Source organism: Electrona antarctica (assembly GCF_951216825.1).
Source record: "Electrona antarctica genome assembly, contig: scaffold_104, whole genome shotgun sequence".
Classification (NCBI taxonomy): domain Eukaryota; kingdom Metazoa; phylum Chordata; class Actinopteri; order Myctophiformes; family Myctophidae; genus Electrona; species Electrona antarctica.
In genome coordinates, this window is record NW_027638064.1 from 16,810 (window position 1) to 39,101 (window position 22,292).

Here is a 22,292-nt window from a genome sequence, read left to right on the forward strand (position 1 = left end):
TCATTCTTTAAGTAACATGTGACATATGAAACTAGGGTGTTTGCATGATTCTGAATCCATTCCAAGCATTAGTTTTGCACAAAAAACACTCCTTGGGCTAAATTAGGCCATATCCAGTTGACCAAATGTGCTCAGAAATATATCTGCCTTTATTTCCATGTGCCGTTTTCCTCCCAAGGAGTGTTTTTTGTGCAAAACTAATGCTTGGAATGGATTCAGAATCATGCAAACACCCTAGTTTAATATGTCACATGTTACTTAAAGAATGATGACATTTGGACTTTTTTGCCTTATATAGGATGTTATGGGCATATTATGCATATTATGCTAAAATAACACCTTTCGCATGGTCAAACTTTGGTAAACTTTTAGTATGTTATTAAGGACACCTAATACTACACAAAACAGTTGAGAAACCTTCTGTTGCAATTTTTTTAGGGTAAGGTGCCTTTTTTTCATATATGCCCTCACCTACTTGTTTCTAACGTGTAGTTGTTTATTTGGTCTTGTTTCTAAAGTGTAGTTGTTTATTTGGTCTTGTTTCTAACGTGTAGTTGTTTATTTGGTCTTGTTTCTAAAGTGTAGTTGTGTCAGGGTGCGTTCAGATCGAGGACCCAAAAGCAGTAGGCCTACCACAAATGGCAGGATTCAAAGTTCAGGATGTTTCGTTTCTATCTTAAACTTAATAAAATGGTGACGGGAAAAAAAAGGACTGACATAATACAGAACGGCTTGTGGCCGAAACACAGTACATGACACAATGACACTGAAGGATGACCTGGCAGAGAACTGCACAAACTGGAGGCTATAAGTAGACAAAGACTAACTAGACACAGGTGAACCGAAACACACAATCAACGCTGGGATAGGTTAACTGGATAACACAACACAGGTGGCTGCGGTTAACCAATTTAGACCTGAGGACGATTCTACAAAATGTCTTCTAAATCGTGACTGAAAAACCCTCATGTTTCTCGAACATTTTCATGTCAAGGACCCCCAGAAACTACATGTAATTGGCCGCCGACCCCCATCTTAAAATATGTAGTTCCAGATTCCAGCAGATCTACAAGCTCATAGCCTGGCACTCGGTGCCGCGCTATGAGCTTGTAGATCTGCTATTTTTCAATAGTTAAAGACAAAGTATAACATACACCAAATGGGGTTCCCGCCGCCCAAAAAGGGCTAATACAGGGAGGTGAGACAGGAAGGCAAGACAGGAAACAAAGGCAAGACAGGAAACACTATAGGAAGAAAACTACAAAATAAGATACACAAAACCAACAGAGTAACAGAAAAACCAAAATAGTACAGGGAATCTATGGAGAATACAGGATCAACCTCAAACTAATAGTACAGGGAATCTATGGAGAATACAGGATCAACCTCTAACTAATAGTACAGGGAATCTATGGAGAATACAGGATCAACCTCAAACTAATTGCAAAAGAAACAAACTCAGCTGATTTTGTGTCTTCAATACATCCTGAATAACAGAAGAAAAACGTTGCCTGGAATTGTCTGGAAAATGGCCTGTACAGTATGGCCACTATAGAGCGTCGCAGTCCCGCCCCCTACCAGGGCCCAGTCCCGCCCCCTACCAGGCCCCCGGCCCGCCCCCTACCAGGGCCCAGTCCCGCCCCCTACCAGGGCCCAGTCCCGCCCCCTACCAGGGCCCAGTCCCGCCCCCTACCAGGGCCCAGTCCAGCCCCCTACCAGGGCCCAGTCCCGCCCCCTACCAGGGCCCAGTCCCGCCCCCTACCAGGGCCCAGTCCCGCCCCCTACCAGGGCCCAGTCCCGCCCCCTACCAGGGCACAGTCCCGCCCCCTACCAGGGCCCAGTCTCCGTTCATTTTCCTCATAGACCTTTAAGAAAGTATTTATTTAAAGATGTTTAAGCCTCGTACAAAGCCAACTCGAGTCGTGACAAATCATCACAACAAACACAATTTTTTGGGCCGAACAAATAATTAGAAAGAAAAAACGGCAGGTTACAACACTTTTTTTGTTGTTTTTCTTCTTTGTAATTATTTGTTTGGTCCAAAATATTGTTTGTGTTGTCATGAGTTATCACGACTCGAGTTGGCTTTGTCCGCGGCGTAACCGTCTTTAAATAAATACTTTTTGAAATGTCTATAGGAAAAATGCATTGGGCCAATATTTTCTAGATTTCCTTTTGCTTTAAGTATCATGTGACATCATGTCAAACTAGGGGGTTTTCATGATGCTGAATCCATTTCCAAGCATTAGTTTTGCACAAACAAACTCCTTGGGCTGATAACGGCCATAGCCGTCATCACAAATGTGATGAGGTCAGCACATTTGGGTAGTAGCTATGGCCAGATTTAGCCCAATGAGCGTTTTTGTGAGCACACACATATACAAGCTCACAACACATATACAAGCTCACAACGCGTCGCACTGCGAGGCATTGTGAGCTTGTATATCTGCTTTTTTCAGCATGCAACCAAGTGTAAAATGACTTATACTGGATCTCTAGTCCACTAGTCCCTTCCTAACATTTCAGTCTAGTTTGTATTTGTTGACAAAATCATTGATACATTTAGTCTTAGTTTTAGTCATCGTGTAGCTTAGTTTCCATTTAGTTTTCGTCAGTGGAAAAAAAGGTAGTCGACGAACATTTGTAGTCTTTAGTTTTTAAAGTCGACTAAAACAACACTGTCGTCGTCGCAGAGCTAGACGAGTGGGTGGAGGAGGAGGAGGAGGAGGCGTGTCCTCAGGTACCGTACCGCCCACAGCGCCACCCGGTGGACGTCATGATGACCAGAGCCCAGAGCTTCTACGATGTGATGGAGCAACGACGCAGCGTCCGATTCATCAGCCCCGAACCGGTCCCCCGAGAGGTCATCGACCAGGTCATCCGCACCGCAGGTGTGTGTGTGTGTGTGTGTGTGTGTGTGTGTGTGTGTGTGTGTGTGTGTGTAGCACATTATAGAGCACCGAAGTCTGACGTCAATATCGGTAGAGGGCGCAAATCCACGGGTTCATGTACTTTTTCCCCATAGGGGGGATTTTAGATCTCACTTTTTCTAGATTTCACTAGAAAAAGACTATCATATATGAGTGACTGACGGTCGTAAACGATACAGAGACACCTCTCTGACAATATAACGATACAGAGACACCTCCCTGACAATATAACGATACAGAGACACCTCCCTGACAATATAACGACACAGAGACACCTCCCTGACAATATAACGATACAGAGACACCTCCCTGACAATATAACGATACAGAGACACCTCCCTGACAATATAACGATACAGAGACACCTCCCTGACAATATAACGATACAGAGACACCTCCCTGACAATATAACGATACAGAGACACCTCCCGGACAATATAGCGATACAGAGACACCTCCCTGACAATATAACGATACAGAGACACCTCCCTGACAATATAACGATACAGAGACACCTCCCTGACAATATAACGACACAGAGACACCTCCCTGACAATATAACGATACAGAGACACCTCCCCGACAATATAACGACACAGAGACACCTCCCTGACAATATAACGATACAGAGACACCTCCCCGACAATATAACGATACAGAGACACCTCCCCGACAATATAACGATACAGAGACACCTCCCTGACAATATAACGATACAGAGACACCTCCCTGACAATATAACGATACAGAGACACCTCCCTGACAATATAACGATACAGAGACACCTCCCTGACAATATAACGACACAGAGACACCTCCCTGCCAATATAACGATACAGAGACACCTGCCCGACAATATAACGACACAGAGACACCTCCCTGACAATATAACAATACAGAGACACCTCCCCGACAATATAACGATACAGAGACACCTCCCCGACAATATAACGATACAGAGACACCTCCCCGACAATATAACGATACAGAGACACCTCCCTGACAATATAACGATACAGAGACACCTCCCTGACAATATAACGATACAGAGACACCTCCCCGGCAATATAACGATACAGAGACACCTCCCCGGCAATAACACAGAGACAGCTTGTTTATTTTTGGACCACGATGGTTATAGCGTCGCAGTCCCGCCCCCCTCCCGAGGACCAGAAGTGAATTGCCCCGGTGACAGTACTTAATTTAGACACCCTGGAGTCGTTTTCATGTGTCTATGAGGTGACAGTACTTCATTAGACACCCTGGAGACGTTTTCATGTGTCTATGAGGTGACAGTACTTCATTAGACACCCTGGAGTCGTTTTCATGTGTCTATGAGGTGACCGTACTTCATTAGACACCCTGGAGTCGTTTTCATGTGTCTATGAGGTGACAGTACTTCATTAGACACCCTGGAGTCGTTTTCATGTGTCTATGAGGTGACAGTACTTCATTAGACACCCTGGAGTCGTTTGTATGTGTCTATGAGGTGACAGTACTTCATTAGACACCCTGGAGTCGTTTTCATGTGTCTATGAGGTGACAGTACTTCATTAGACACCCTGGAGTCGTTTTCATGTGTCTATGAGGTGACCGTACTTCATTAGACACCCTGGAGTCGTTTTCATGTGTCTATGAGGTGACAGTACTTCATTAGACACCCTGGAGTCGTTTTCATGTGTCTATGAGGTGACAGTACTTCATTAGACACCCTGGAGTCGTTTTCATGTGTCTATGAGGTGACAGTACTTCATTAGACACCCTGGAGTCGTTTGTATGTGTCTATGAGGTGACAGTACTTCATTAGACACCCTGGAGTCGTTTTCATGTGTCTATGAGGTGACAGTACTTCATTAGACACCCTGGAGTCGTTTGCATGTGTCTATGAGGTGACAGTACTTCATTAGACACCTTGGAGTCATTTCCATGTGCAACAGTGTATTCACTTTGTATTTAGGGTTTCTTCCTGGAGGCTGAACCCTTGACAGTCAAACGGGCCAATTAAATAAACAGTAATATAGTGACATATCTCTCTCTATGTGTCCCTGTGTCTCTCTCCCATAAGGGACGGCCCCCAGCGGGGCCCACACAGAGCCCTGATGTCTCTCTCTCTCTTTCTGTGTGTCTGTGTCTCTCTCCCATAAGGGACGGCCCCCAGCGGGGCCCACACAGAGCCCTGGACCTTCGTGGTGGTGTCTGACCCGGATGTGAAGCGAGGCGTCAGGACCATCGTGGAGGAGGAGGAGGAGGTCAACTACCGTCAGAGGATGGGCGAGCGCTGGGTCAACGACCTGGCCAGACTGAGGTAGAGGAACGCACGCACGCACGCACGCACGCACGCACGCACGCACGCACGCACGCACGCACGCACGCACGCACGCACGCACGCACGCACGCACGCACGCACGCACACACACACACACACACACACACACACACACACACACACACACACACACACTCATTTTCAGCAACGCCCTGCACATAGAAACACACAGACAGACACACACACATTAAAACCTGGGAGCTGACCAGTACAACCACAGTCTTATACTGTCGGCCACTAAGCAGCTCAACTGGAGCAGTTGGGGTTTCAGTGCCTTGCTCAAGGGCACTTCAGCGGTGTTGGGTGAGTGGTGACCAATTACTTCCCCACCCATATTTTTCCTGCCCGTCCGGGGAATCGAACCGGCAACAAGGGCGCTCCTCTAACCCTCAGGCCACCGCTGCCCCAAAAGGCTAACTCATGTTGATTAGGTGATGTAATGGTGATGTAATGGTGATGTAATGGTGATGTAATGGTGATGTAAAACAAACGTTGCAAACAAACATGAAACGCCCAGGACGAAGTTCACCGTCCTTTCAATCAGCAACCCCCAGCGCCCAGGACCAACCCCCAGCGCCAGGACCAACCCCCAGCGCCAGGACCAACCCCCAGCCCCAGGACCAACCCCCAGCGCCAGGACCAACCCCCAGCCCCAGGACCAACCCCCAGCGCCAGGACCAACCCCCAGCGCCAGGACCAACCCCCAGCGCCCCAACCCCCCAACCCTAACCCCCAGCCCCAGGACCAACCCCCAGCGCCAGGACCAACCCCCAGCGCCCAGGACCAACCCCCAGCCCCAGGACCAACCCCCAGCGCCCCAACCCCCCAACCCTAACCCCCAGCCCCAGGACCAACCCCCAGCGCCAGGACCAACCCCCAGCGCCCAGGACCAACCCCCAGCCCCAGGACCAACCCCCAGCGCCAGGACCAACCCCCAGCGCCCCAACCCCCCAACCCCCAGCCCCAGGACCAACCCCCAGCCCCAGGACCAACCCCCAGCGCCCAGGACCAACCCCCAGCGCCAGGACCAACCCCCAGTGTCCAGGACCAACCCCCAGCGCCCCAACCCCCCAACCCCAACCCCCAGCCCCAGGACCAACCCCCAGCCCCAGGACCAACCCCCAGCGCCCAGGACCAACCCCCAGCCCCAGGACCAACCCCAGCGCCCAGGACCAACCCCCAGCAACCAGGACCAACCCCCAGCGCCCAGGACCAAGTTTTATCCAAAAGACGAGAATTATTGAAATGAAAACCGATCGCATCGCTCCACAGCCTAGGAGCGCCTGATGCGCAATGTTCGATGTTGCACAACAGTGAGACGTTTAGCAGACGAGAACGAAAATCTTAAAACGTTAATAACTCGCGATCTAAATCATCCCGTCCAATTCTAAGAAAAGATCCTGTGTTAGACGGCCCACCGCTGTCCCGTCGCTAGTAGCGTTAGATTTAGTCATGCCGGCCTGGGCCATGGCTCAGCGGTCCAGGCACCTTGGCTGGTAATCCAGTCTGGCAGTGTGCCGCGGGTTCGACTCCCGATCCCGACGGCCTTTACTGCATGTCACCCCCCCCCCCCCCCCCCATCTCTCTCCCCATTTCCTGTCAGCCTACTGTCTGACCCTCCATAAAAAATATAAAAATAAAAAAGGCGAAAGCTAAGATCTAATCATGCCTCCCGTTGTTGTCGATCGCCTCTAGAGTGTTTTGGCTACATCCACATCCGGTCCGTGTGGGTAAAAGTGCTCCGCTGCTATAAATCGCTGGGCTCTGATTTAATGGATTAAATAACCTCTGATTTAATGGATTAAATAACCCCCGGGGGCAATTAGAGTGTTTTAACAATAAAGAGACAATATGACGTAATGAGGCACATTATGAGTAACTGTTCCCTTCATTGTCAACGACGTTTACAAAACAAACACTGAACTAAAGACAAACGTTTACAAAACAAACACTGAACTAAAGACAAACGTTTACAAAACAAACACTGAACTAAAGACAAACGTTTACAAAACAAACACTGAACTAAAGACAAACGTTTACAAAACAAACACTGAACTAAAGACAAACGTTTACAAAACAAACACTGAACTAAAGACAAACGTTTACAAAACAAACACTGAACTAAAGACAAACCTTGAACCTGTGTATAGGAGGGGCTAGGGGAGGGGCTAGGGGAGGGGCTGGCGTGTCTCTTTGAATATAGAATGGTGAATGTTGGGTCACGGTGGCGCCCCCTAGGGGGCACGGTGGCACAGTGGGTAGTGCTGTCGCCTCACAGCTAGAAGGTCCTGGGTCACGGTGGCACAGTTGGTAGTGCTGTCGCCTCACAGCTAGAAGGTCCTGGGTCACGGTGGCACAGTTGGTAGTGCTGTCGCCTCACAGCTAGAAGGTCCAGGGTCACGGTGGCACAGTTGGTAGTGCTGTCGCCTCACAGCTAGAAGGTCCTGGGGCACGGTGGCACAGTTGGTAGTGCTGTCGCCTCACAGCTAGAAGGTCCAGGGTCACGGTGGCACAGTTGGTAGTGCTGTCGCCTCACAGCTAGAAGGTCCTGGGTCACGGTGGCACAGTTGGTAGTGCTGTCGCCTCACAGCTAGAAGGTCCAGGGTCACGGTGGCACAGTTGGTAGTGCTGTCGCCTCACAGCTAGAAGGTCCAGGGGCACGGTGGCACAGTTGGTAGTGCTGTCGCCTCACAGCTAGAAGGTCCAGGGGCACGGTGGCACAGTTGGTAGTGCTGTCGCCTCACAGCTAGAAGGTCCAGGGTCACGGTGGCACAGTGGGTAGTGCTGTCGCCTCACAGCTAGAAGGTCCTGGGTCACGGTGGCACAGTGGGTAGTGCTGTCGCCTCACAGCTAGAAGGTCCTGGGTCACGGTGGCACAGTTGGTAGTGCTGTCGCCTCACAGCTAGAAGGTCCTGGGTCACGGTGGCACAGTGGGTAGTGCTGTCGCCTCACAGCTAGAAGGTCCAGGGTCACGGTGGCACAGTTGGTAGTGCTGTCGCCTCACAGCTAGAAGGTCCAGGGGCACGGTGGCACAGTTGGTAGTGCTGTCGCCTCACAGCTAGAAGGTCCTGGGTCACGGTGGCACAGTTGGTAGTGCTGTCGCCTCACAGCTAGAAGGTCCTGGGTCACGGTGGCACAGTTGGTAGTGCTGTCGCCTCACAGCTAGAAGGTCCAGGGTCACGGTGGCACAGTGGGTAGTGCTGTCGCCTCACAGCTAGAAGGTCCAGGGGCACGGTGGCACAGTTGGTAGTGCTGTCGCCTCACAGCTAGAAGGTCCTGGGTCACGGTGGCACAGTTGGTAGTGCTGTCGCCTCACAGCTAGAAGGTCCTGGGTCACGGTGGCACAGTTGGTAGTGCTGTCGCCTCACAGCTAGAAGGTCCTGGGTCACGGTGGCACAGTTGGTAGTGCTGTCGCCTCACAGCTAGAAGGTCCTGGGGCACGGTGGCACAGTTGGTAGTGCTGTCGCCTCACAGCTAGAAGGTCCTGGGTCACGGTGGCACAGTTGGTAGTGCTGTCGCCTCACAGCTAGAAGGTCCTGGGTCACGGTGGCACAGTTGGTAGTGCTGTCGCCTCACAGCTAGAAGGTCCTGGGTCACGGTGGCACAGTTGGTAGTGCTGTCGCCTCACAGCTAGAAGGTCCTGGGGCACGGTGGCACAGTTGGTAGTGCTGTCGCCTCACAGCTAGAAGGTCCTGGGGCACGGTGGCACAGTTGGTAGTGCTGTCGCCTCACAGCTAGAAGGTCCTGGGTCACGGTGGCACAGTTGGTAGTGCTGTCGCCTCACAGCTAGAAGGTCCTGGGTCACGGTGGCACAGTTGGTAGTGCTGTCGCCTCACAGCTAGAAGGTCCTGGGTCACGGTGGCACAGTTGGTAGTGCTGTCGCCTCACAGCTAGAAGGTCCTGGGTCACGGTGGCACAGTTGGTAGTGCTGTCGCCTCACAGCTAGAAGGTCCTGGGGCACGGTGGCACAGTTGGTAGTGCTGTCGCCTCACAGCTAGAAGGTCCAGGGTCACGGTGGCACAGTTGGTAGTGCTGTCGCCTCACAGCTAGAAGGTCCTGGGGCACGGTGGCACAGTTGGTAGTGCTGTCGCCTCACAGCTAGAAGGTCCTGGGGCACGGTGGCACAGTTGGTAGTGCTGTCGCCTCACAGCTAGAAGGTCCTGGGTCACGGTGGCACAGTTGGTAGTGCTGTCGCCTCACAGCTAGAAGGTCCTGGGTCACGGTGGCACAGTTGGTAGTGCTGTCGCCTCACAGCTAGAAGGTCCTGGGTCACGGTGGCACAGTTGGTAGTGCTGTCGCCTCACAGCTAGAAGGTCCTGGGTCACGGTGGCACAGTTGGTAGTGCTGTCGCCTCACAGCTAGAAGGTCCTGGGTCACGGTGGCACAGTTGGTAGTGCTGTCGCCTCACAGCTAGAAGGTCCTGGGTCACGGTGGCACAGTTGGTAGTGCTGTCGCCTCACAGCTAGAAGGTCCTGGGTCACGGTGGCACAGTTGGTAGTGCTGTCGCCTCACAGCTAGAAGGTCCTGGGTCACGGTGGCACAGTTGGTAGTGCTGTCGCCTCACAGCTAGAAGGTCCTGGGTCACGGTGGCACAGTTGGTAGTGCTGTCGCCTCACAGCTAGAAGGTCCTGGGTCACGGTGGCACAGTTGGTAGTGCTGTCGCCTCACAGCTAGAAGGTCCTGGGTCACGGTGGCACAGTTGGTAGTGCTGTCGCCTCACAGCTAGAAGGTCCAGGGGCACGGTGGCACAGTTGGTAGTGCTGTCGCCTCACAGCTAGAAGGTCCTGGGTCACGGTGGCACAGTTGGTAGTGCTGTCGCCTCACAGCTAGAAGGTCCTGGGTCACGGTGGCACAGTTGGTAGTGCTGTCGCCTCACAGCTAGAAGGTCCAGGGGCACGGTGGCACAGTTGGTAGTGCTGTCGCCTCACAGCTAGAAGGTCCAGGGGCACGGTGGCACAGTTGGTAGTGCTGTCGCCTCACAGCTAGAAGGTCCTGGGTCACGGTGGCACAGTTGGTAGTGCTGTCGCCTCACAGCTAGAAGGTCCAGGGGCACGGTGGCACAGTTGGTAGTGCTGTCGCCTCACAGCTAGAAGGTCCTGGGTCACGGTGGCACAGTTGGTAGTGCTGTCGCCTCACAGCTAGAAGGTCCAGGGGCACGGTGGCACAGTTGGTAGTGCTGTCGCCTCACAGCTAGAAGGTCCTGGGTCACGGTGGCACAGTTGGTAGTGCTGTCGCCTCACAGCTAGAAGGTGTTATGGCAATCTGTGGGACACATGCTCAGGAAGACATAATAATGAGGCAACACAAGGATTCATAGTTTGGAAGTATTAGGATTTTACTCGAGTAAGGAGTCAGGAACTTACATGACCAATTCAATGCATCGGAAGACCCCAGTCTGACTCTCTGAGTAAACATAAGGCCACAGCCTTTATAGTCTCCACTCCCACAAGAGACATCCCCCAACATAGCCCAAAGGAATTTTGGGACAGTAACAAAGTAACCAACCAGCACCACAGGGGTGTCACAGATAAGATAACATCAGAGTGCAATAAAGGGGTATTATTATATGTTTGCAGTCTAAATTTCTATGACATTACCCCACTTTTAAACATTTAAAAACCCCTAAACACCACTTATCAGTACATCGCAGATGTAGGCAAAAAACCTGGAACCCAATGGGTTAGACAAACAGGGAAAATTCCTACATGGCCCTCATCATAGAGCGACCGCACACAAGGCCTACGATACACAGTGGTACAATAGTTTCAAACAAAACAAACAAAACAAGGCAAAGCCAAATTAAACATACAGCAAAACGTTGTAGCCCTCAGACCAAAAACATCTCAGCACCAGAAAATGTCCGTTCAGAACTGTCCACTACACACTCGATAGTGTACTGCAGGTGCCATGTGGTCAACACCGCACAGAGCAATCCAAACCGGAAGTAGCTCTTTCACAGAGCTCAAAGCACCAACGTGCATTACTTCCACAAGCTCCAGACATGTCGTGAGCTTGCAGATCGGCCATTTGACAGAACTGCACACGTCACAGCCTTCCAAAAGACCAGAAATTGTCACCGCACAGGTGATGCAACATCATTCAGAAACGGCTCCCGAGCACATGATCGCAGGATTCAGAGTCCAGAGTGCTAACAGCACTTGATCCCCCATAGGGACATCAGCGTGGACACGTCGCGGACAGCAGACTAACCACTCATTTCTGAAAAAGAAAGAAAACCAATGCGAGTAATATGTCATTAACCACACCTAACCGGAGCCGGGCATTCATTCGGGATGGCCCCTGACCTTATATAAATCACGGGTCCCGCTCCGTGGGCATGCCTGCATTTAAGCCCCCAGCCTGCAGGAGCAGTCACAGCCACCCCTGGTCCATTTTCAATTATATTATGGGTATGTTAAGTCGGGTCTTGAACCTAACCTGCATTAATCAATCGTACTTATCTTCTGGCCACAACAATCAGCTGGCACATTATTACCTTGTGGTATCTCAACATGGATAGGCATAATAAGCCTTGGTTTGATCATGTAACACAACTGTCTTTTAAACACGGAAATGTAAGTACCAAAATTAACTATTCATTCATAAACCAGTCTATACATACTATCATTCATTCAACCCGACTCCGCATCTAAGTGGACCTTAGTTAGTTGACTTAATTGACAACTTCTCATCAATACATATTCCATATCATCCCCAAACGATACTTAGCCATGTCATCAGATCCATTTCATCATTCGTCATGTTATTCCAACACGACTCTTCTCATTATTATGGAGCTGAAAGAAAAAACTACAACACCATTGAGAAGCCCTACTCTACCTGGATCATATTCCCTTCGCTATGTCATATCCAGCTCAGATACAGTCACATTACTACTAATTTGAATGTTGATGGTGGACTCAATACTACGTAGTTACAGCAGCAATAAACATGTATTATCGAATTTCATTTACTGCTAGTCCACCACTTCTCAATGCCCTTTCTGACCAGCCCTTTCTGACCAGGCAGCTATGCACAGCTCCAACGTACAACTCTAACTCTCAGTAAGCATATGTGTGTTTGTGCAACTATCTATTGCGTAGATATCTTATCTCTGAACACATTCTTATATGTCTCTTTAGTATGGCATCATCAAACAATACCGTTGTTCAGAACTAATCGCATAACTGCAACAGAACATGATTTAGAACATCCTCCTATGCTCAATTATTCCACCAGGAAACATCAAGTTGTTGCATAACTTACCCACGTAATACTCACAGATTTTGATACTTTTTCCTGCAAATACAGCAAGATAATATTCGGCGCACATGCACACATGCACAATTTCAATTTCCGTCAGAGATTAGTCAATTTCGTTAGTAACACCATGCCACAAACATATGAGAGAAATCAATCTCATGTCACATCCATCTGGATCGCCTCCACATGAACCTAAGAAAACTTGGATCAGAATATTCATACAGGAAACATAACAATTTTAGTACACTCTTACATACTTTTGTTTGTTTCAAGGCGTCCCTCGAAAACAAACCCCTTTTATCACACGTATATGAATAATGTTTACAGTGAAACACATACCTTGTCCTATTTCATATACACCATATACTTCTATTTCTCATATGATACTCCACCTTGGGGTGTCCAAAAAATAGATCACAATATGACCTATTTTGTCAATGGGTTCTTCTCTTCCTGCCCAAATCCTTATTCAGCTCATACCTGCTCTTACTACTGTAGCCTACTTATTAATGTATCCTTCTACTGATATGTTCGCACTATTGGTGAGATGCGAAAATACTTTCCGCTGTACTTTGCTTGTACTGTACACTGACAATCCGTTGAATCTCATCTCATCTCATCTGTGACACACATTCAATTTATCAATTCAAATTTACCGGTCTTGAAGACAAGAGTATAGCACAATATAGCGTCAACCAAACTGTCATGCATCATTATAAATACTACTCAAATCAATTGTTATTTAACAAAACTATGCCTGCAATATACTGAACTTGCATCCTAATTAATTCTCTAACCAATATAATGTAGAGATTGACTGATTTTACACCATTTCAACCTCTAAGATTTTACCTTGATCATGACCTTCAGGACATTCTTTAAGAATTATTCTATCTTAACTGTCCTTCTTATTTGAGTGAGCGTAATTACTGCACACACATGCTGAAGTGATTCAATGATCTATCTCACTTATCTAGTACTATACTATTGAACTCCACTAATTTATTTAGTATTGTAGTATCTGCCCTGAGCAGCTGATCATAGTATGCCTTTTCATTCAGCCATACGGCTAATGAGATCTCCTCTTTGCTCTGCACTAAACTTCTGTGTACAGAAGGACAAGGTTTTTTTTTTTTGTTGTGCCTTGCCCATGTTGCAAAGTCATAAACATTCAAATAGCACTAGGCCAGCAAATAGCATCACCCTCCCCAGGCTAATCAAAACACAGCTGGCCTACCATCATAGAGATAAGAAACACAGCTGCCCTGGGGCTTCTTGGAAAGTTCAACCAGGTCAACCCAAATTCCTTGACAATAGGCTACTCCTAAAGCTTGATCACAATCTGATCATGTAAACAGGTTACATCAGTACAGTATGTCTTAAATTTAACTCATACTCCAATACATCAATAACAGCCATGTAATCAATAGACCTTTTTGCTAAACCCACTCATAACTTTGGCACCACTAATTAAACTAAATTAACTTGTACTTTCACTATACCTTGGTCTGAATTTTTAGCCGAATGAAGCCCCTAGGCAGCACTTAAACGTCTATCTCCAGAAGGGGGTTTTATTATCTCTGCTATTGACCATATGTCACAGGAACTTAGATAAGTGCCCTGAAACAGCTGGAAATCCCTTTGTTTACTGATAAGATCATTTTACGTCCTGCATGGGACACAAAAAGTCAAACTCTGTTTTTAAGAGTTTGCCAGTTGTCAGTGAGATTGACAACCAATTTCACAGTATTTATCACTACTATATTTTTAGTAAATACAACCTATTTTTGTTTTATAGCAGCCATAAGTGGAACAAATGCAATTCTGTACTCACAATTGATCCCAATGCACACCTGTCAGCTTCACCTCACCCCTCCTTCATCAGAGAGAAACCCAATCAGGCACAAAAATAACACTTCTGTCGCAATTCAGTTGTCACAAACGCGTACTCCTTCATGTCGGGATTCCGATTCAAGAATCTTTGTTTCCTTCAGATTCCGATCGTATCATTGTCCGGTGATCCCCCATCACTGTGTGCCACAATGTTCCATCTCAATGTCAGTGCATCAATGTCCATGCTCAGTTCCCAATGTTCAGTTCGTTCTCATCTCAACCCTGACACAGAGTTGCACCCTCATACTGGAAAAAACAAAACCAGTAGTTTGGCCCGTACATGCGGTATCCTCTTTCCAACAGAACAGGATGAGGTGTTGTCGACAGCTGTACATTTATTTTTGCGTAATATTGCAATCCACTGTACACTAAAGTTTGCAATTATAGCTGCTATATTCTATTCCATATTTAACTTTTGGGTTCCTGTCCTTAAAATAATGTCATCAAATCAATCACTGTCACAAGCTATCAGCATGTGGGCATACTCATTTTATTTTATGCCTTATTTGGACTTTCAAAATTACAAATCTGTATATACTTTAAGTCATATGCCTAAAATTACAAATCTGTATATTACACTTTAAGACATACTGTAGATTACAACCCAAACACAAACCGGGTTCTCAGATCCTCGCAAAAGATGTCACCAAATCGAACATCGTCACACTATTCCTATTTGCCAAACAGTGACTGCTTGTTAGCCTGTGTTAGGCCTAAAGAAGGTTCTTAAAGGCTAACATGTTATCCTCGATAAATGCAATCACTTGTATCAGGCAGATATCTTTTTTGTGCACTTGTCATGCACTTTAAGACATACAGTACAGTACATGATCAGGTCTCTGGCTCAGATACCACAAAACTAACTTTTGCCTTCTAGGTGTTGGCCGTGGGCTTAGCCAAGTCAATCTCCTTCAATAAACCACAGGGGTGCAAACTCAACAAATGGTTGCTTGGAGCTGATAATCTGTAGACCTTTACAAATGACAGTTACAAAACGTAACTATCTTGGGAAGTAACCCTTTACATTCTCATTAGGGAACACATACTTACAGATGTTCCCTTATTAAAACCCAAATACCTAATTTACAATTTACTAATGGCTTGGTCAATGTCTATCTATCTCAAGCCGAATGGGCTTTCCTGTCTTTTCTTTCTTAAATCCTGCCACATGCTGTGGTTCACTTTTCTCCTCTCCTGCCTGTAATAAAACTCATTACAACAGGGGGGTAATTATCTCACAAAACAGCTTGACCCACCCCCCGGCTAAACTGATAACCAAGGGTTAAGAATAGTTTAACAAACACAGCTGGTTTTAGCTAGCTTAGGGCTCTTTAATCAACACTATTCCTACCTTCTCACTACTAATCAGACTATATTTTAAACAACATGCTTATAATAACTAGGTTTGCGCGCACGCAGTAGATCTGTCATTTTAAAAAAACTTTCTTTCAGTCTCAAGTAATCTTTATCTCAATCTCACTCCACTAACTGTCACACTGTCCAATTTACTATTGAGCAGACGCTCTTAATTCAGAGCGATTTACAACATGAATATCCAGGGGCATACTTATACATCAAGCTGCGTATATTACAGAAAACAGGCGATAGCCTCCTATACTGTATGGTGCATGGCTTAGCAAGGCTCACTTCTCTAGGAACTAAAGAGCCACTTAATTTTAAACACTTAAACTAACTTTTAATATCAATCAGGGCATGGCCTGCCTGGGGAATTTAGATTAAATTCTTTCTACATTTTAAATTTCACGACAACTCCCCTTGAAGGGAACCGTAATAGCCCTCAGGGGCTAGCTATCATGCCATGTTAAGGATAAATAAGTCTATATTAGACAGTCACTTGATCAAAATGAAGTGATAACTAGTAAACCAGTCATCGATGCTACTCTTTCATCAAGGCTACTTTAGCCCCACACTCAGGATAACTGAGTGAGGTAATAGATTAAACTATTTTGACTACCATTTCACCTGTTAACTACTCTAGCCCACATTTCGACACAGAAACTGTACATAATGCACCTAAATATCTTCTCCAGGCCCTAAAAATGTTCTTCACAAGTTTGAGCATTTTCACTCATACCCATGTGTACACTCACGCTTTCAAACAGTATACATTGAGACATATGTACTCCATACACATACTGTAGGTACTATTTACTTCCTTATTTTTATCCCTATTTGGAACTATTTCCATTTTCTCGTCTCGAGAATCATATGACATCATATGATTTAAAACGTATTACTTTACCTTAATATATCTCTATATCAATTCTCATATCTTCATTTTCATTCTAGTCTGTTAACTATTTAACATCCCTTTTTCACAATTTCCTCTCACACTCCTTTTCTGTCTCTCACACACTCACATACAGCAGACCACTCCATTCAACACTCAATCAGTTTTCATGACAGACCATTCACATTCATTTTCAAATGATATATCCATACATAGCGCTTCACAATTGTTTTATGCTTCTGTTAGCAAAGGTACCCTAGTATAAGGCGAGGTTTAACCCCCCTTCTCAGTAGCTACGAAGTTTAGGCAAGACAACTTGTCTCCCTTTTTAGGCCATACATGTAACACTCACAGACATACACTTAGGACTTAGGACAATACACACACACACACACACACTCTGGCTAGCCAATTTTTTGTTGCTTCATAAAACAACAAGGATACCCTAAGGCAGGATCTCTCCCCCTCTTTAGACAGCAGGCAACGTAATGAGTGATTTATTGAATAGACTATTCTTTTTTCCCAACGTACACTGGTACCATTTGTCAGACCTCCTTGTCTAACCATCTTGAGTCATTCAACCAACCAAACACTGTTCCTCCGTCTCTCATGGCATGCACATGAAAGGCAAAACTTCCGTTTCCCTCTTTTAAATAGGCCATCAAAAAATGCCTATCGTGATCACAACCAAATTTCATCACTAATACCTTAAAACCCTGAATAAAAGCAATACCTCATTTTCTGAACATCCAAACAGACACCCACATTACTCACTTGCGCGCGTCGTCGGCCCAGCCCGAAAGAATGAACTTACTCACCAAGCCGACGACCGCCAAGTCCAGCATAATCTCGGTGGGAAACCTCCAAAATGTTATGGCAATCTGTGGGACACATGCTCAGGAAGACATAATAATGAGGCAACACAAGGATTCATAGTTTGGAAGTATTAGGATTTTACTCGAGTAAGGAGTCAGGAACTTACATGACCAATTCAATGCATCGGAAGACCCCAGTCTGACTCTCTGAGTAAACATAAGGCCACAGCCTTTATAGTCTCCACTCCCACAAGAGACATCCCCCAACATAGCCCAAAGGAATTTTGGGACAGTAACAAAGTAACCAACCAGCACCACAGGGGTGTCACAGATAAGATAACATCAGAGTGCAATAAAGGGGTATTATTATATGTTTGCAGTCTAAATTTCTATGACAAAGGTCCTGGGTCACGGTGGCACAGTTGGTAGTGCTGTCGCCTCACAGCTAGAAGGTCCAGGGGCACGGTGGCACAGTTGGTAGTGCTGTCGCCTCACAGCTAGAAGGTCCAGGGGCACGGTGGCACAGTTGGTAGTGCTGTCGCCTCACAGCTAGAAGGTCCTGGGTCACGGTGGCACAGTTGGTAGTGCTGTCGCCTCACAGCTAGAAGGTCCAGGGGCACGGTGGCACAGTTGGTAGTGCTGTCGCCTCACAGCTAGAAGGTCCTGGGTCACGGTGGCACAGTGGGTAGTGCTGTCGCCTCACAGCTATAAGGTCCTGGGTCACGGTGGCACAGTGGGTAGTGCTGTCGCCTCACAGCTAGAAGGTCCTGGGTCACGGTGGCACAGTGGGTAGTGCTGTCGCCTCACAGCTAGAAGGTCCTGGGTCACGGTGGCACAGTTGGTAGTGCTGTCGCCTCACAGCTAGAAGGTCCTGGGTCACGGTGGCACAGTTGGTAGTGCTGTCGCCTCACAGCTAGAAGGTCCTGGGTCACGGTGGCACAGTTGGTAGTGCTGTCGCCTCACAGCTAGAAGGTCCTGGGTCACGGTGGCACAGTGGGTAGTGCTGTCGCCTCACAGCTAGAAGGTCCTGGGTCACGGTGGCACAGTGGGTAGTGCTGTCGCCTCACAGCTAGAAGGTCCTGGGTCACGGTGGCACAGTGGGTAGTGCTGTCGCCTCACAGCTAGAAGGTCCTGGGTCACGGTGGCACAGTTGGTAGTGCTGTCGCCTCACAGCTAGAAGGTCCTGGGTCACGGTGGCACAGTTGGTAGTGCTGTCGCCTCACAGCTAGAAGGTCCTGGGTCACGGTGGCACAGTTGGTAGTGCTGTCGCCTCACAGCTAGAAGGTCCAGGGGCACGGTGGCACAGTGGGTAGTGCTGTCGCCTCACAGCTAGAAGGTCCAGGGTCACGGTGGCACAGTGGGTAGTGCTGTCGCCTCACAGCTAGAAGGTCCAGGGGCACGGTGGCACAGTGGGTAGTGCTGTCGCCTCACAGCTAGAAGGTCCAGGGTTCCATTCCCGCTGGGGACGCTGGCGCCGTGTTTCCTCCTCCGTGTCATCAGTGCCAATACCCGAGGCGGGGGTTGGCGAAAGGGCCTTTCTGTGTGGAGTTTGCATGTTCTCCCCGTGTCCCCTAGGGTAGGTACCCTCACATGTTCTCCCCGTGTCCCCTAGGGTAGGTACCCTCACATGTTCTCCCAGTGTCCCCTATGGTAGGTACCCTCACATGTTCTCCCCGTGTCCCCTAGGGGAGGTACCCTCACATGTTCTCCCCGTGTCCCCTAGGGTAGGTACCCTCACATGTTCTCCCTGTGTCCCCTAGGGTAGGTACCCTCACATGTTCTCCCCGTGTCCCCTAGGGTAGGTACCCTCACATGTTCTCCCAGTGTCCCCTATGGTAGGTACCCTCACATGTTCTCCCCGTGTCCCCTAGGGGAGGTACCCTCACATGTTCTCCCCGTGTCCCCTAGGGTAGGTACCCTCACATGTTCTCCCTGTGTCCCCTAGGGGAGGTACCCTCACATGTTCTCCCCGTGTCCCCTAGGGTAGGTACCCTCACATGTTCTCCCCGTGTCCCCTAGGGTAGGTACCCTCACATGTTCTCCCTGTGTCCCCTAGGGGAGGTACCCTCACATGTTCTCCCCGTGTCCCCTAGGGTAGGTACCCTCACATGTTCTCCCTGTGTCCCCTAGGGGAGGTACCCTCACATGTTCTCCCTGTGTCCCCTAGGGGAGGTACCCTCACATGTTCTTCCCGTGTCCCCTAGGGGAGGTACCCTCACAAAAAACATGCAGTAATCTCTAAACTATACCTCCCCCTGGCCAGCCGGGGCGCCTGATGGAGGGGAAAGGAACTGGTTGGAATAACGTGTTCCTTCCACGCGCTACGTCCAACCAGGGAAACTCCCCCCTGTCAGGTGTAAAGGAGCAACTTGGACACTCAGGCATGAAGGAAGCATGAGTTCATGTCCGTTGCTCTCCCCAGGTTGGCGGAGGGTGTGTAGAGCCCAGGATCACATTAGATAATTGACACAGGGGTGGAAAATGGGCTACAAATTGTGGGATAAAAATTATTTAAAAAAAAGAATGGTGAATGTTAGTGTTCGGTGGCCGAACGGATTGTGGAGCGGTCTTGATACCGGAAGGTCGCCAGTTCGAATCAGCGGTCGGACACGTTAAAATTACCACCGCTGAAGTGCCCTTGAACAAGGCATTGAACCACTACGATGAAATGTTCTATGAGCAGGGCCTGGCTGGAAACAAGTTCTTGAGCTTAGCCCAGATACCCTGGGTAAATATAGTAATCATTTCATTTCATTTCATTTTTTGTCGCCCCCTGCAGGACCAACTGGGTGAAGGAGTATCTGGACGCGGCTCCGTATCTCATCCTGATCTTCAAGCAGACGTTTGGAACGCTGCGCGACGGCCGGAAGAAGACCCACTATTACAACGAGATCAGCGTCTCCATCGGCTGTGGCATCCTATTGGCTGCTCTGCAGGTCATTATCATAATTAACACAATGAATATTCATCACTATTATATGTGGCATACCTATTGGCTGCTCTGCAGGTCATTATAGTAAACTCATTCTGGGCGGGAACCCCTTAACATAATGAATATTCATCACAATTATAATGATCAGCTGTGGCATTCTATTGGCTGCACTGCAGGTAAACATTCTGCAATTCTGAAATGTTTTAACCAATCAGAACGCAGGCTTGGTAACTCCACCCCTCTGAACTGTTTTATCCAATGAGAACACTCCTCTGAACAGTTTTATCCACACAGAACGTAGGATTGGTGACGGTGACTGTTTTAACCAATCAGAACACTCCTCTGAACTGTCTCGTCCAATCAGAACGTAGGATTGGTGACGGTGACCTCCACCCCGTTGAACTGCGGTCCTCAGCTCAGAGCGCTGCTCCACAGGCCGGCCAATGAGAAGCTCCTGATGCTACTTCCTGTCGGATACCCCGCCCCCGACGCCACCGTGCCCGACCTGAGACGCAAGCCGCTCGATGACATCATGGTTCACGTGTGACATCATCAACCTGAGAGGCCTCGATGACATCATGGTTCACGTGTGACATCATCAACCTGAGAGGCCTCGGTGACATCATGGTTCACGTGTGACATCATCAAACCACACCGTGATGACATCATCAAGCCCCTTGTGACGTCATGGTCCATGTGTGACATCATCAAACCACATGGTGACATGACATCATCGAACAGTCTTGGAAAGTGATTGATTGATTGATTGATTGATTGATTGATTGATTGATTGATTGAATAGTTTATTGAACATAAATAGATAGCACCAAAAACAAAGTCCATGCGGTCTTAATTGTTTCCATTTAGGACCTACGCAATCAATTCATAGACACAACATGAACAGCAGAAGTCAATATCATCAGTAACAACAAAGAAAGATATATTTTTATAACCTCCCTTTTTATAATCCAGAGAATTGCCTCATAGAGAATATTTTTCCTCCGGTGAAAAAAAATCCCTTTCTGGCCAAAAAGTACCATTTATACATGTGGTGGGGGGCTCAGAGTGCGTCCACTAAGGAAAGTAGGCTTTCTAATGACACAACCCGCCTTTGTTTTGGTGAGTAGCAAAAACGTTCTTTTAAAATATGCTAAAGAGGAGAGGCTGGTCTGATTTAAAACTGAAAGTCCCATAGCCTTATACTGCAGGGCAGAATCGTAGAAGCAGTAGAAGGCTATGGACCAGAGCTAATTGCGGCCCCTAGATGTGTCACAGAGACTACATTGTTTGGGGGGAGCGTTCTACCCATTGCTGGTTGTCTGAATACCAAAAACAAACACAAAAGAAAGTCATTGAAGTTTTGACATATTATTGCTTATAGCAGCTATAAGTAAATTAATGTGGATGTTCCCCGAGCTAATTATTGTCTATATTTTAGTTGTTTTGAGTGTTGCAGCCACTCACTCCAATGGACATCAATGTGTGTCCCTATGTCTGTTTATTTTAACCATAATGTTTTGTCCATCCTGGATTTTTTGGCTGTGAAAAATAAAAACGTTAAATCAACATACAGCTCCTGAACCGTACATCCGACAGAAACCATATTATGTTTGTCTTTGCGTGATGACTTGATTTATATGAAGATTTGCCATGGTTCCATCATGTAGCGCATTAACCCGTTTTGGTGTTTTAAGCATTATGTTATGCTTTAGCTGTTGAAAAATAGCAGATCTACAAGCTCGAGCTATTTTTGAAAAATCGTGAAAGTCTTTGAATATAATTATATTCTTTCAGAGCGAACATTTTTAACTCAAATCTTTGCTTCTGGGGGGGGTCCCTGGAACAACATATTGTCAGATGGGGGTCGGCGGCCGATTACAGA

At 47.6% G+C, this 22,292-nt stretch overlaps 1 protein-coding gene across 1 annotated transcript; it reads left to right on the forward strand.

Moving 5' to 3' along the window:
* Positions 1 to 2,693: 2,693 nt before the first annotated feature.
* LOC306918412 (iodotyrosine deiodinase-like) lies at positions 2,694 to 21,136 on the forward strand (the record flags this gene model as incomplete). Its single annotated transcript, XM_079531315.1, has 4 exons — positions 2,694 to 2,891; positions 5,076 to 5,235; positions 20,258 to 20,414; positions 20,775 to 21,136. Coding segments are annotated over 4 exons (698 nt in total), but the record flags the coding sequence as incomplete, so codon positions are not given.
* Positions 21,137 to 22,292: the final 1,156 nt, after the last annotated feature.